This window comes from Maylandia zebra, linkage group LG9 (genome assembly GCF_041146795.1).
Source record: "Maylandia zebra isolate NMK-2024a linkage group LG9, Mzebra_GT3a, whole genome shotgun sequence".
Classification (NCBI taxonomy): domain Eukaryota; kingdom Metazoa; phylum Chordata; class Actinopteri; order Cichliformes; family Cichlidae; genus Maylandia; species Maylandia zebra.
In genome coordinates this window covers 35386811-35402730 of record NC_135175.1, presented here as the reverse complement: position 1 = coordinate 35402730, position 15920 = coordinate 35386811, and the positions used below count along the sequence as shown (strand labels likewise).

The following is a 15920-nucleotide window of genomic DNA, read 5'->3' as shown; positions in this document are numbered from 1 at the left end:
TACTGTAATCTTGCTCTTTTCATGATAGACATGAGGCTAAAAGCCATGCAATTTGAGGGAAATGAATGAAACTGTGTCCCATTTCAGGGGAAGAACTCTCAAGAGTCCAAGAAGGACCCTAACATAACTTTAGGTTGCACCTTTCCCATCAAAGTTACAGAACAAGGCAAAGTAGGTGTGTTTCAGAAATGTAGAGGGAAGTAAATATTATAAACACACTCCAACATCAATTATATTTTTTCTTTAAAGAGACTTTTTTTTAAACTAAAGATGCTGAAGAGGTGTCTTCATAATTAAGATGAGGAGTGAAGCTTTATTGAAGTGTCTGAAGCTGCATGTAGGACGCTTCCCGCCTGCTCCGTTTCAAGGTCGACTTTCACAGTGTTTCCAGCTGTGCGCAGCAGAGCAGGAGAAAAAAAAACCCTCAACAGCTGGATGAGCGCCCTGCACAGGTAGGCCTAACTGAAGTGAAATCCCTGTGCAAAAATAAACTCCAACAAACTAGTCCATCTGCTAGAAAGCTGTGAAGCCTCTCAGGTGCAGCACTAATTTTTATCCTTTGTGACACTTGCGTGAGAGTCGTCCTCATTGGTTATAATGATGTCGTCTGAACCCAGCGCTCCTCGTTTTAGATGGAAGCTGGGAGAGGTTACTGCCTTATGTAATGAAATGACATTTATTTGTATACTTCCTTTATATTTAAAAGAACCCTCAACCTTCCAAGTCTCCAGCTCAAAAACCAAAAAGTTGATCATCAGGATTTAAACATCACAAATGTGAGCTTATTACTATAATTTATAACAGTGTGACAACACTTTTACACCTCCCGCCATCCTGCTACATCATCTAAACTTACAAAAATATGACAAACCATCGTCCAAAGTGATGCGCATCACACTGACTCGACCAACACTCGAACAACACATTTAGCAGGAATCACAAGTGATGGTGACATAAGCTGTACACACCCAGCAGACATGTCTGTAGTAAAAAAAAACAAGCTTATTGGTTCATAGATGTGCAGAAAAAAAACAATAAAATGCAAATAATCTGTAGCATTTCTAAAGTTTCCTTGCATTGAAATTTGAAAGCAAGTTGAATAATCTTCCTCACAGAAAACTCATCATAAACCATCATCAGCCCTGAAGCTGCTGGATCAGGACTTTCAGCTTCACCTGGAGAAACACTCCAGCCATCATTTACAGAATGTATTTTTGATCTGAATTCAGACATGAGAAAAGTGTCACCAGCTTTATTATTGCTGTCTATCATTATCATTATTGCTGCTTTCTGATTTTAAATCTATGAACGTGTCAGCGTGACGTCATGATTGTTTCCTGGTCTGGCTGTTTGGGCCTCTTTGGCATCATAACGATCTCTCATAGATTTCTTTTCACACATATTACTTCTGTAGTGTTCTGCTCTGTTTTTACTCCTCCCCATTTAAGTCAGCTTTCTTATGATTGGCTGGTTGAGATGTGTCCTGATGCATGCTCAATCATCCAGGTAGAAAATCCCATGAAGTTGATTCTGCAGATCTGGACGTAGTGTTTTCAGACTGAAGAAATCACTTGGATGAGTGATGAAACATTTCTCCCACTGAAAATGCCCGGCCAGATGAACAGACTCAGCTTGTGTGTGTTTAAAGTCTGAACCTTTCGCTCACAGGGAGTATGTGAGTTTATGTTGCTACCAATGAGTCTGAGTGGGACTCCTTCTTTGTGGATCTATGGAAGTTCATATATACAGGGTGTAGGGCTGCCACGATTAGTCGACTAGTCACGATTATGTCGACTATTAAAATCGTCGACGACTAATTTAGTAGTCGACGCCTCGTTTGAAGCTTTGTAAGATCACAAAGGACGCAGGAATGAGTAGTAGGATTTAAGAGTGTAATAACAGACTGAAACAGAAGATGGCAGCACTGCATGTACAAGGATGCCAGCTGCCGTTAAACCCCGAAGAAGAAGAAGCTGTGTCCCAGAATTCATAGCGCAGCTGTCAACAATGGCGGCAGCTAGTTAGTTTTAACTTTACTCTTATTATTCTTTCTGGGTCACAAAATAAACGTTTAACATATTTTCAGGCGAGAATGTAGCTGTGTAAACCTCAAATATCTGCTCAGTTTATCAGGACACCACATATTTTCAAAAGCGCTCCGACATTTTCGGAGACGTCTGTTACCCACTAGCTCGTTAGCTAGCCGGGGGCTAGGCTAACTAGAGCCGTGAGAACACCGGACTCCCGGCAAATCGTTTTCAAACCCACCGCCGTCTTTCGCTAGTCAGGTTAAACATATATATAAGTCACTTAGATAACTTAAAAATGTTATTGTTTGGCTTTTTTTGTATTTTATTTGTTCCTGAGTAAATCGGTTTGGCTGAGATTAAAGTTATAGTTTTTGCACCGCTAAAACTGTCAAGCAGACAGCTGATTATCAGAAGTGTGAGACGCTGGAGAATATACTCCGGTGTCCTGTTATATTTTAGAAAGCAAGGAGTTTATTAAACTTCACCGAAACAATCTGCAAATTTCATTAAAAATTAATAAACTACCATCTTGTCTTTATTTTTAGTTAGCACAAACACTTCAAGCTGTAAGCTAATGATAGTTATATAAGACCAGATGCTGCTGGTGCAATAAGCTGTACGCTGTACGTCCAATGGATGATGATCTGATTAGTCGACTAATCGCAAAAATAATCGGTGACTAGTCGACTATCAAAATAATCGTTTGTGGCAGCCCTAATGTGTATATGTAGCATTTGCCACTGTAATATACATAAGACAGAAAACCAAAATTATAATAATACGTACAAAGATTTACATTAAAGATATATATATATATAGAGAGAGAGATATATAGCTCCAGAAGCAGCTTCAACAGATCGCAGAGCAGATTTGTTTGTCTGAAACAAATCACAGGAAATTAATTTTGAATTGTGTGAAACCTGATCCCTGCTTTGTTTGGGGAACCAGACGAGGTCTTCCTGTTGTTTCAGATGCACTGTGTGTCGTCCTGTGTTCTTGCAGATGATTGGAAATGATCTTCTGCTCTGCATGATCACGCTGATGTTTGCATAGAGAAGATAATGAAGCAGGGCTCTAGAGTGCGACAAATTTTATCGCAAATGTGACCAAATTTTTCAATGGTGCAACAAAAAAAAATCCTAGGTTTCACCGGTGCGACCAACTTTTCGAGTAAAAAAAAAAAAAAAAATTCTCCGCAACTCTGAAAGTCTCCCTGTGGTCAACAACTGACACACATTATGCCTCTATTGTGGTCTAAACCAATCAGAGATAGCCAGGGGCGGGACATCTCAGATTGCCCGCAGTCCAGATATTCCCGTAATCCTTCGTGTGTACATTTGAAAGTGCAGGTGGTTAGAGGGAGGTGAGTAGCTTGACTGAAGCGATATCGATTCATTAAATCCTGAATCAACTTATGAATATAAAAGTATTTTGCCAGAAATGCCAGAATATCAGGTTAAAGATCACAAAACTATTTCAACAACCACCAAACAGCAATTGAGAGCAGGTAAACGGATTCCACGCAAAGAAGTAAACATAGAGCAGACCCGACGCATCAGAATCAGCTTTCTGAAAAAGCACAGCGTATCAAGAAAACACATTATATGCTGCGATAAATGCACTGCCCAAGTCCCCCTCTCCTCACTGCCTTTCAGCGGCAGGCAGCAGCAAACAGGTCATCCAAAGGACTTTAAGCACAGGCAGTTTATCATTAACTCGTCTTTCTTGTATAACTGTGCTCTGACTAAAGAACTGTGTGTTGACAAGATTGTTAGTTAATCATTTACAAGTTAATATTGTCTGTATGGACAGCAATTTCCCCCCCAAAAAAGTGCACACGTAAAACTGTGGTTTTAAGCCACAGGTGTCAAACTCTGGCCCGCAGCCTAATTACATTTGGCCCGCGAAGCCATACCAAATTACTATTAGAGCTGGCCTACTGGTATTATACAGCTAATATATATATTGTTTAGTATTAAGGTTTGCTTGTTCCATATTCAGTTTTTCAGAAAAATGTGTTTGAGTCCAAAAGATTCATTCTTTTATCTGGAGGAATAAATATATTTCAATAAATATTAACGTTAGCCCGTGACTTTGTTCCAGTTTTGAATTTTGGCCCACTGTGTATTTGAGTTTGACACCCCTGTTTTAAGCAATGCAGTTGAAAAATTTGGGTGCGCCTAAGACAAGGTGCCACCAGTGCAATCGTGGCAAAAAAATGAGTCTAAAGCCCTGTGAAGTTTATTATTGCTGCACGCGGTGAAACAGTGCATTAGTGATTATGAAACTCTTCCCACGCTGTGATTACTGGTGTCTTCAGCACAGCTGTGTTCACGATGTGTACGATGACGTGAGTACGAGAAGCTTTTCTTCCAGTGTCTGGATATGAATGCTTTCCTCAACGTGGGCTAGTTTATGTTGTCGCAGGCCTTTGGCAAACGTGAATGACGTCCCACACTGGTCACAGACGTGCTTTTTAGTCCTGTGGAGGAGTTCGTGGCGTTTTAATGCACTCGGTGTGGGAAAGCCTCTGCCACATTCTTTGCAGTAGTTCAGTTTGTGCCCAGTGTGCATACGCTGGTGTCTCTGTAGGGTTCTTTGGCTGCTGAAGGATTTTCCACACTGGTCACACTGGTACGGTTTAACGATGGTGTAGTGCTGACAGGGCTCAGCACTGGGTCCACCGTCACTGCTCTGTGTGTGAGACAAAGACTGTGTAAGTCTGGGAATTAATAAAGATCACTTCTGCCACAAGACACCCACTGATATTTGTTTGAGTGTTTTTATGTGACTGATAGATGTACTTGGACATGTCACCAGAACCAATACTTATGATACTATTGGATCCCAAAATTCTGAAAATGTGATGGTATTGTTTCTGGATGTTCAGAACTGAAGGGGGCAGTATAGCGCTACAAGTGTTCTTCTGTCCTACATGCCAAAGGAAAAAGGAAGTCCAACACCACAGGAAAAACTACAAATAGCACAAAAAACTACATGTGGAAAATGGTGACTAGTGCTGCTGCCTTAAACTCTCTTTCAAATCAGAGTCAACTGTGAAAGTTTGTTTCCAAGGGTGACAAGGGGATGATAATCAATTCAGAAAATATAATATACAAATTGGAGATGGCACGATACCACTTTTTTATGTCCGATACCGATATCATAAATTTGGATATCTGCCGATACCGATATAGTATTTTTATATATATATAGATATAGTACAGTTCATTTTATAATTAACAGAACAATATCTTGCTTGTATGAGTTTATACTCAAGTTTTAAAAAAACAAAACACTTACCGTGTACGGAAGAGGACTCCCTTACTACATTTATTTATATTATCTGTATAGCACTTTAGAGCACACTTTTCACTTTATTAAAAGCACCTTATCAAGTACTTTATTTAGCATTGCACTTTAAGCATGGATTTGCACAGTAAAACATTTGCACACAAGAAGTTTAATTATTTATTGAATATTTATTGAGAATTTTAAAACGAGTTTGTAGCCTTGTTTCAGATATTGCACAGCTGCTCCTCATCAAGCAATGTGGTGGTTGTCTGTGAGGAAAAAAGAATGATGATTAAGATTGTGATTAAGGTTTACCAGTAAGGAAAACTAATGCAAATGTGTGTGGGGGAAATCTAAGAATAAAAGTGGTGCAAAAAAGTGTTTGTAAGATAATGATTACTCACCTTTCTTGCTTGTGTCCTCTTCAAGATGTTTGGGCAAATGTTTCCCGGGGGTCCAGACACCATTTAAAGGTTCCGGGAGAGATCACGGGTTAAGAGAGTGTGGTGAATCTTTTTGTGCTTGGGTTTTGGGGTTTTTATAATATTGGGTTTGGTGCATAGCTGGACTGGCCATCGGGCATACCGGGCATTTGCCTGGTGGGCAGATGGTGATTTTTCGTTTTTATGGGCCGATGGGTTTTGTTTTGGGGTTTTTTTCCGTTTTTTTCCCATGACGGTATAAACACTGAAAGGTGGTGGATTGGCCAGATGCTGGGAGATGTGTAAAAATAACTCAGTTGTTTGGTGGTGGCTATTGCGGAGCTTCCACAGATTCAATAACATTAGCAAGTGGTGGAGGCCAGCAGGTGCAACACGCTGGCAGGTGGATGACGGAAAGACAGGAGGAGCAGAGACCCGAGGCGGTGAACTGAACTTCAAGTAAGAAGTTATGACCTGCAGTCTATCTGGTCAGATATAAACCAAGTTTAGGTGGAGTTTATTTTCGTTGTGCTGACTTTTTACAGTCAGTTACAATAACTCGTACTGCGTACTAGCTAGCATGACAGAGTTTATATACTGCTGGGCGGGTGCTATGATGTTACAGATGTTGAACTTGTTTTATCTTATTTTATTTATAAGGTTTAGTTATTAGAGTTTCCAACCATCCCGTAAAAAACGGAATCGTCTCGTATTCAGAGAAAATATTACGCGTTTCTTATTGAGGTGAAAAGGAACATTTTGTCCCGGACTTCAGCTACAATGAAAAAGACACAAAGCTGGAGTTATTCTGTGTCTTTGCTGCACAGCTGTCTCTTCTCCTCTCATTCTCTCCCCTCCCTCTCCTGTTTCTACTTCAATCATGAAACTGATCAATGATCAGCTGATCGGCTTTTCTCTCTTGTTTGTTTATCGCCCACTTTGTGCCAGAAAGAGGAAACCAGCGGATGTCGCGCTAAACAACAGCAGCACGTTTAAGCTTGATCAGCTGTTGTTAGAATTTATTTAATATTAATTTCTAGTATCAGCTGATGTTTGCTGGAGCCACAGCTGTAAAGCTGCTGGTCATGATGTCGGTTTGGATATGTGGTGAGAGGGAAACATGAAGATGAAACCAGGAGATGTCCTTACTGAACCATCAGAGCTGAACAGGTGATGGAGAAACAGGTTTACCTTTTAGGTGACATGAATGAGTTGAAGTTATGAACTGTTTCTGAGAGACAAATAACACCAGGATCCTTTTCTAAGTACCTGACAGCTGGTAACTGTGCAGGGGCGGGTCTAGCAAAGTGTTGCCAGGGGGGGCAGGTAGGGCATTAACAGGGAAAGGGGGGCACAAAGACATACTTTTCTTTCTTATTCTCATTTAAAATGTCTCGCTTTTAACAAATAATTATCTGAATCTTACAACAAACGTTTTCATCTGATGTAAAATGTATAGAAATCCATTGTTATATGTAGTAATTTTTTTAGGGTCCCATCATAATTTATTCAGAAGTAGCTAAGTACTGTATATGATGCCAGTATTTTCCCACATTTTCTAGATACTGTACCAGTACTGTGTGTAAAATGCCATCAAAAAGTCAGTTAAGTTTTATTCTTTCTCACCTGTCTTTCTGTCTCCTTTCACTTTTTAAAGGTTGCCATGTTAGAAAACATATTTTGCCCTGCCATGCTGTTTATTGATGTGGCAAATGAATGGTTTATGAAGACATATCTAAATCTGTCATCAGTAATCAGTAATGATCATGTCTCACCTCTAGTCTTCTCTGTCTTAATTTCAGGTTTTCACCATGTGTTGTAGATAGTTCAGGAGGTTAACTCGACCAAGCAGTCTACTTTTGGGTACTGTTTAGAATACCAGAATAGGGAGGATGGTGTAGATTTGAGTTTATTAGATTGATACATATGTACCAACAAGACAGTGTACATCACTGTGACAACAGTGTTTGTTTTCATTCAAAGGCTTTATGGTTTTTCCTATAATACCTGGTGGGCCGGTCTCTAGTCAAAATGCCCGGGCCGATTTTTTGTCCCAGTCCAGCCCTGGTTTGGTGTAAAATTTAAGTGTGAAATATTTACCACTGTAATGGTAATGGCTTGGACAGTCTCTGTCGTTGTGTCCTTGGGCAAGACACTTCACCTACCGCCTACTGGTGTTGGCCAGAGGGGCCGATGGCACGATATGGCAGCCTCGCTTCTGTCAGTCTGCCCCAGGGCAGCTGTGGCTACAACTGTAGCTGCTTCCACCAGTGCGTGAATGAATAATGGAATTGTAAAGCGCTTTGAGGGTCTTGAAAAGTGCTATATAAATGCAATCCATTATTATTTTAACTATTATTATTATTATTATTACCTGCCCCCCAACAAAACTTTGCTAGACCCGCCCCTGCACAGTTGCCAGCTGTCAGCTACATGGAAAAGGATCCTGGTGTAGAAACTAATAAATTCTAACAACAGCTTATCAAGCTTAAACGTGCTGCTGTTATTCAGCCACTGGTTTCCTCTTTCTGGCACAAAGTGGGCCAAAAAAGCAAACAAAGAAGAGAAACGGACTCGCGACAGAAAAGCTGATCAGCTGATCATTAATCAGTTTCATGATTGAAGTAGCAACAGGAGAGGGAGGGGGAGAGAAGAAGAGGCAGTCGCTCCATATATCGGTTGTTAAGCTTAACGTACTTTACAAACATTCAGAGATGAACTTACAACTTTCTCGGAGATGAAATGCCTTGTAGCGAGGCTCCAAATGCTCCACCAGACCACCAAAAGGTCTCACATGCCACAGCCGCTCTATCACATAACGCATGCTGCTCCGACGTGCTACGGTTATGAGCTGACTTACGCTATGTTGCAAGTTTTGTGAAGTGCTTTTGTGATATTTAATGGATGAGATTACAATTTTAGTAATTCAGTAATTTAGATCAGTATCGGACCGATACCAATATGTAATATCCGATCGGTCCATCTCTAGTACAAACTATGTTACTATGATTTTCAGCAAAACACCTAAAACTCCAGCATCAATATCTGTTCAAAGATTAAAGCTGAGTAAATTTCAGTTCACAGTAATAACGATGCTGAAGTGCACACCACCATTGTGTTTGAGGCAGCTGGTATTACTGTTGACATCAACTTTGTTTCAAAGTCTAAAACACGGTAAATGCTTATACTAATGTAATGTAACTTTGGTGGTACTTTAGGAGCCATATATTTTATGAGGTGGTACTCATTCTGAAAAGTTTTAGAACCACTGGCCTAGCCCATCTTTATGTAGGGTAATAATTATTTTTTTTATATCCTCAGAGAATACTTTCCTATGATGTGGCATGTTAAACTTCCAGTGACCAGTATGAGAGAGTATGAAAGCAATAACATGAAATTCAAACACCTGTTTTCATTTGCACCTGATACCTTTTAAAGCTAATGTGTCACATGACAACAGGGAGGGAAAAGGGTAATTGGGCACAATTTGGACATTTTCACTTAGAGGTGTACTCACATTATTTAGGCAATAATGGCTGTGTTCTGAGTTATTTAGATCTAATTACTTTCTTGTTTTGAACATTCCCAAATTGAAACTGCACTAACTAAACTTACCTTACACTGACTGCACTTGAACGGCCTCTCCCTGGTGTGGATCTGTTGGTGTCGTTTTAGGACATCCGAAGACTTAAACGTCTTTTCACACTGGTCACACTTGTATGGTCTCTCCCCAGTGTGGTTTCTCTGGTGGACTCTCAGATCACTAATGCGTCTGTAGGCTTTCCCACACTCGTCACAGCGGTGTGGTCTATCTCCAGTATGGGTAATTTCGTGGGCTTTTAAGTGGGAGTACTGCACAAACGGTTTCCCACACTGCTCACAGCAGTACACGTCCTCCCCGGTGTGCATGCGTTGGTGTGTTCTTAGGGTCTTTTGCAGGCTGAAAGCTTTTCCACAGAAGTCACAGTTATATGGTTTACTTCCAGAGTGGGTGCGCTGATGGGTAACCAGGTTCCCCTTACAAGTGAAATCCTTCCCACACTGATCACACCTGTAGGGTTTAAGTCCGCTGTGAGTGAGCTGATGTGTCTTTAAGTTGTCCATTCGAGTAAAAGACTTCCCACACAAGTCACAGCTGAACAGCTTAACTCCAGTGTGGATCAGCTGATGAGTTTTTAAGTGATCCAACCGGATAAAAGACTTTCCACACAGGTCACATCTGAAGAGTTTGATTCCAGTGTGGATCAGTTTATGAGCTTTTAACTCGCCCATCCGGGTAAAGGCCTTCCCACACGCATCACAGCTGAATGCTTTAACCCCCGTGTGGATGAGATGGTGTCTTTTTAGCTCCCCCATGAATTTAAAAGCCTTTCCACACTGATCACAGCTGAATGGCCTAACTTCTGTGTGGATGTATTTGTGGGTCCTGAGATGTTTTGTGGTGGGAAAATTCTTCCCACACTCATCACACTTGTATGGTTTCAGCCCACTGTGGAGAAGTCGATGTGCTTTTAAGTTGTCCATTCGATAAAAAGACTTGTCACACAGGTCGCAGCTGAACAGTTTAATACCCGTGTGGATCACCTGATGTGCTTTTAACTGACCCATTCGAGTGAAAGACTTTCCACACTGCTCACATATGAACTGCTTAACTCCCGTGTGGATCAGCTGATGTGTTTTAAAATGCCCGATCCGAGCAAAGGTTTTTCCACACACGTCACATCTGTGAGATTTATCTCCACTTCCTGTTGCTGTGAAGGACTTGTCAGCTTCCTGATAGGAGTCAGGTTTTGACCCATCTTCATCTTTTTCCTCCTGCAGTAAACAAAAACAAAAAGCAGGCAGTAAGTGAAATGCAGAGATGGAGCAAACTTACACTACAAAGTCTTTAAGTTACTGAAGTTTAAATAAATTCAAGAATCTGCTGTTGTGTTAGGAGTTCTCAGATAAATAAACAGATCAGATGTCGAAGGGGAAAAAATCCTGCTCATATCGACACTGACAGGGACTGGGTAATGTGCTAAGAATGAAAGGATGCCACATCATTTGATAGAAATAAAAATGATCAACCTACAAAGGACTAAATTCAAAGACACCCTGGAAATCAAAGTGAAACAATGATGTGGAAGGCTGGTCCATTTTGCTGACAATGCAGAATGGTACTCAGCAGTTGGTACGGACCACACGTGCTTGTATGCATGGTTGACAGTGTCGGGGCAGGCTCCTAATGAGATAATGGACGGTGTCCCGGGGGAACTCCTGCAAGATCTAGCCCATGGCATCAGCGCCTGCACAGTCTGAGGTGCAACATAAACGAAACATAACGTCCCAGATGTGCTCTGTTGGAGCCAGTCAGTCGTATCAATTCCTTCATCCTCCAGGAAATGCCTGCATGCTCTCACCACCTAAGGCCGGGCACTGACGTTCACCAGGAGGAACACACTGGGTCCTGGGTTGAATAAGATTATTAGAAACCCTGCCACAGACTGGCGACCTGTCCAAGGTGAACCGTTTGTCTGCAGGTATTAAACCATTTTTATTCAGATTTGTTTTCCTTTATTGAATTTTGATTTGAGGATATGTTTTAAAGGGCAAGAGCAGACAGTTCAAACAATAAAATGTTACTGTGAAACTTTTCTTACCTCCTCCTCTTCTTCCATTCCTCCTCTGTCAGACTCCTCTTCTTCTTCTCTATCGGATTCCTCCTCTTCTTCCATTCCTCCTCTGTCAGACTCCTCTTCTTCTTCTCTATCGGATTCCTCCTCTTCTTCTTCTCCTCTGTCAGACTCGTCTTTTCCTGAGATCAAACAGATCTTTATTAGGCTACCCTTGATTTTCACTTCTAACCAAACAGGAGACTGAAACCCGATTTAAAGCCAACAATCAGTTTGAACTCAGTTTAATTCAGTTACGACTCATTCAAATGAACCCAAACAGGTTTGATCATGAAGTTAAAAGTCAGGAAAAGAGTGAGTGCAGACCGCTAACATCAAAAAATAAAATCTGAACTAATAGCAGGCACTGAACGAGATAGGTTAAATATAAAGTAGAAGTTAGAGGGGACATGTTCTCAGCTCGATTAATGTTATTTCACTTTATCAGCATGACGTAGATCAGCTTATCTGCTAATTGGAAGGTTGTTGGTTCAATCCCTGGCTTTTTCGAACCAACAACCTTTGGCAAAATACTGAATCCCAAGTTGCTCCTCATGCTTCCAGTGTTTGTATTAATGTGTGAGACATGTTGTTGAAAGTGCTTTGAATACTCAGATTACATATTTCTGATCTATTTAAGAACCAGTCCTAAGTTATAGTAACTAATAACTTTATGAACTTAAGGAATATGTCAATTTTGCTTCTGAATGAAAAAGAAATTCTGCTTTTAGTTTTACTTGATTTAGTTCTGAAACACTGGGAGACGTCTGAGTCACCAGTTAGCATCCGACATGCATTTCATACATCCTGAATCGGGGCTGGACTGGTATCGTAGCACACTAGCCTTTGACCAGTGGGCTGACACACTCGTGGGCCGATTGGTGGATGTTATTTTTTTTTCTTTGTCATAATCATACACGCTACAGTCTGGCCTGAAAGCCTGCTGTGCATCGGCCCTACAAGCACCGACAGTAGCCTATTGATTCCTTTTTGATTACTGACACTGGATTGCCCAATCAAATTTCTGAACGTGACCGGTCACCCTACCTTCCCTGTAGAGCGGTGCACCTTGTAGAACAGAGACTAGTGTTGAAGAAGTGTTTGATACAGATGGACAAAGAAAAAAAAAAAGATGGAGCTGAAAAGCTAAGAGAGAAAATGAAACTAAATGAAGTAAAAGCATCAAATTAACCGACATGTTTGCAGCTGCACCGTCAACAGCAGTACCAACAACAAACAAAAGCCCTCACATTCACAAGAGGCTGCTGTAGCAAGCATTAGCCATGAACCATGCACCAACCTGATTAAAACTTTAACTCTATATCAATAATCAAATAAAATGAAACATGTGTATGCACAATACACATACACACAAAAATACATATTAGTGATGATGGTGGGCCTCCAGAGACCAGTCCAGCCCTGTCCTGATGAAATATGAAAAACCTCCAAAAAATTCATAAATGTTACCCAAAGACGGTGTGAATCAGTAGAGACTGTTTTAGGGGTAAGAAAAAAAAAGGGACTATTATCACCAAAAAAAAAAGGCATAACACAACATGTCCAGGCACTAAGGCATTGTTTGGAAGAGTAAAGCAAGGCCTGGATTTCCCTGGGATAATGACATTAAACAGATACCAACATCTTCTTCAGTGATACAAAGATGCCAACAGAGCCATTATGGCTTCACCACCACAGGTGTACAACACCAAGGACGGGCATTTTCTGAAGTCTGTGCAGGAAATGGTGAGGGCGTGACCCCAGACACACACAGCTCTCCAACAGGCTGATGAACCATTTTTCTAACCATAACAGTGCAGATCTGTAAGAACTCACACATTAAAACAGAACACATACACTGACGCCACAGTACTTTCAAAAAGCATCACTGATGAAAGACAACAACTGTAGATGGACTCAGTGACCCCGACTATAAAAACTATGAGAAGCCTGAGTCTTTATGAAGATTAGGGAAACTGGTGGCCTTAAATCCAGTGTGGCTTGGTTTGCATTTCACTGAAACACTGGAGAAGAATTTAATGTCTGTATTCTTCATCGGCTGAAATTCACTCAGGATATCACAATCATGACCACCTAAGTGAAACACTTGCTGATTGGGATTATGCAGGAGTTTCAAAAGCTATGGAGACGTACCAGGCTGTTAACTGTGTGTAATTTACCTTACTGCCAGGTGTGAGGTGTATATGTTTGTGACTAAATGATCAGTTTCTGAATGTGTGAGTTCATCAAAGGGAATATATATATATATATATATATATATATATACACATATAAAACAATGTAGCTTGCCATAACCTGTGTGTGAATGGGTAGTTTAGATAAATCTAAGCTACGAATCCTTGAGGCCGAGTCCATAACATGCAACTGTTTCAATTAGATTGATTGTCATTTTAACTGACTTTTATTTTTATTTTATTTTTTATTTTATTTGTATTCTTTCACTTATTGTTGCATGTGTGTTGTTGCTGCCTGTGTTTGAGTAATTTCTGTAACTGTGAGACATCTGCTGCTGCCTATCTTGGCCAGGTCTCCCTTGAAAAAGAGGTTTTTAATCTCAATGGGATCTTCCTGGTTAAATAAAGGTTAATAAATAAATAATGACTGAATGTAGTGTAAAGCGCTTTGGGGTCCTTAGGGACTAAGTAAAGCGCTATACAAATACAGGCCATTTACCATTACCATATATTACTGAACAGATCGATACATCTTACATAATCTGATTGTTACAATTACAAACTAAATCTTGTAAACAGTGTAACACACACACACACACCCCTTTGTCCTGCAGCAGTGAGCTGGGTATGTCAGTGATGTGTTTGTTTGGATGTGAGCAGCAGCTCTGATGCCTCTCTGAGGTGATCAGTGTGAGAGTTGCACGACTGCTGGAAACAGGTTATCACAGTAACTCAGTCCAGCGGTCAGCAATGACCTTCAGCCTCTGCTAACAGGCTAAGCTAAGTCCAGCCACAAAACAGCTGCTGTGCTTCGGCTGCTCGTTTCCTCTTAGTCGGGTCAAACTGTCAGGAGGCACCGAGGAAAGAAGCACCGCGAAAGAGATAAGGAGCCGAACTGAAGCCACACCGGATCCAGACTAACGTCAGCTCGGTTACCTTTAGAAGACCCCAGACCATAAACCGAGACCAGCTCCATGATGAAGCTCCAGCACTTTCCCCGGTGTTCAGATCAGACCCGCCGGGATGAAGTGTGTCTCAAAGCGGCGGAGACGAGCGGGCAGACTGCGTGTGTGCTTGAAGGGCCTGCAGTCTATGGCGGACACACAGCTGCAGGAATCTCGGACACTTTCCAGGATCCTTCAGCCTAACAGGAAGTCACAGAAACACTCACATCCGGTTACAGCTGATTCCAGTACTGAGCACAATTCAGCCAGTACAGCAGGCAGCCTCTACCTGTCCGAAGGTTCAAGACATAAATCAAACGAGCTGACGGTGAAAAATATAATAACTTTATTTATTTATGATAGCGGGTTATGACTACTTCATATATATACACTTTTATATATATATACATATTAAAAACGAGGAAAAAAACTGTCAAAGTTTTCGAGATTAAATTTGGAAGGATAAAGCCAGAGACTGGGCTCTCCTTACCTTTTCATAATTGTATAGTGGTGTTTATGGCCAGCGAATAAACGAATGAATGAATGAATGAATAAGGGGCTGGGGCAGGAGGTGGAGGTAAAATTCCGAAGAAAACCTCGAAATTTTCCATAAGGTGAAAAGTGACGCTACTTCACTTTATGTTGCGTTTGAATGAAATCGATCCCACACATGTAATAGCATGCATGCAGTTATAACTGTGCTCTCATGCAGTGTCGCCAGCACGCAGGGACCTCCATGGCACTGAAGATGATAACAGAATGATTAGAGATTTCTTATTTACTTCAGTCTGTGTGAATTTCTCTCCACCTTAACCCTGAAAACTGAACAAATGGTAACTGGACACAGAGATTTATTTATTTGTTGTTAATTGTGAGTTGTTTTTCCTTCTTCCGTGAATATTTTAATAGAAAGTTTGTGTTTCTTCTCATTTCACCTCAGTGTACTAGCCTGTACTTGAAGGTAAAGGGGTGAACTGTTTATAATAAATCCAGTCGTCCACTAGATGGAGACAAATACACATAGATGAATGCGGACTCTGGTTTAGTGAGTGCACAGGGTGGGCCATTTATATAGATACAGCGTAATAACATGGGAATGGTTGGTGATATTAAAGTCCTGTTTGTGGCACATTAGTATATGTGAGGGGGCAAACTCCTCAAGATGGGCGGTGACCATAGTGACCATTTAGAAGTCGGCCATCTTGGATACAACTTTTGTTTTGTCAATAGGAAGAGGGCCATGTGACACATCACACTTATTGGTAATGTCAGAAGAAAAACAATGGTGTGCTTGGTTTCAACGTAACTTTGTGGCCATTTATACGACAGGGGAATAGTTTTGTATTATCTCTGGTTTTCACATCACATCTTTGTGATTGTT

At 40.9% G+C, this 15920-nt stretch overlaps 1 protein-coding gene across 1 annotated transcript; it reads right to left on the bottom strand.

Annotated features, from left to right (window-relative positions):
* Window positions 1–777: 777 nt before the first annotated feature.
* LOC101465960 (uncharacterized) lies at window positions 778–14758 on the bottom strand. The gene is made up of 4 exons (XM_004574919.4): window positions 14532–14758; window positions 11389–11543; window positions 9362–10561; window positions 778–4724 (listed from the first exon to the last, which is right to left on the bottom strand). The coding sequence occupies exons 1-4, from the start codon at window positions 14569–14571 to the stop codon at window positions 4362–4364; spliced, it is 1758 nt and encodes a 585-aa protein (XP_004574976.3). The 5' UTR covers window positions 14572–14758; the 3' UTR covers window positions 778–4361.
* Between the last annotated feature and the right edge of the window lie 1162 nt (window positions 14759–15920).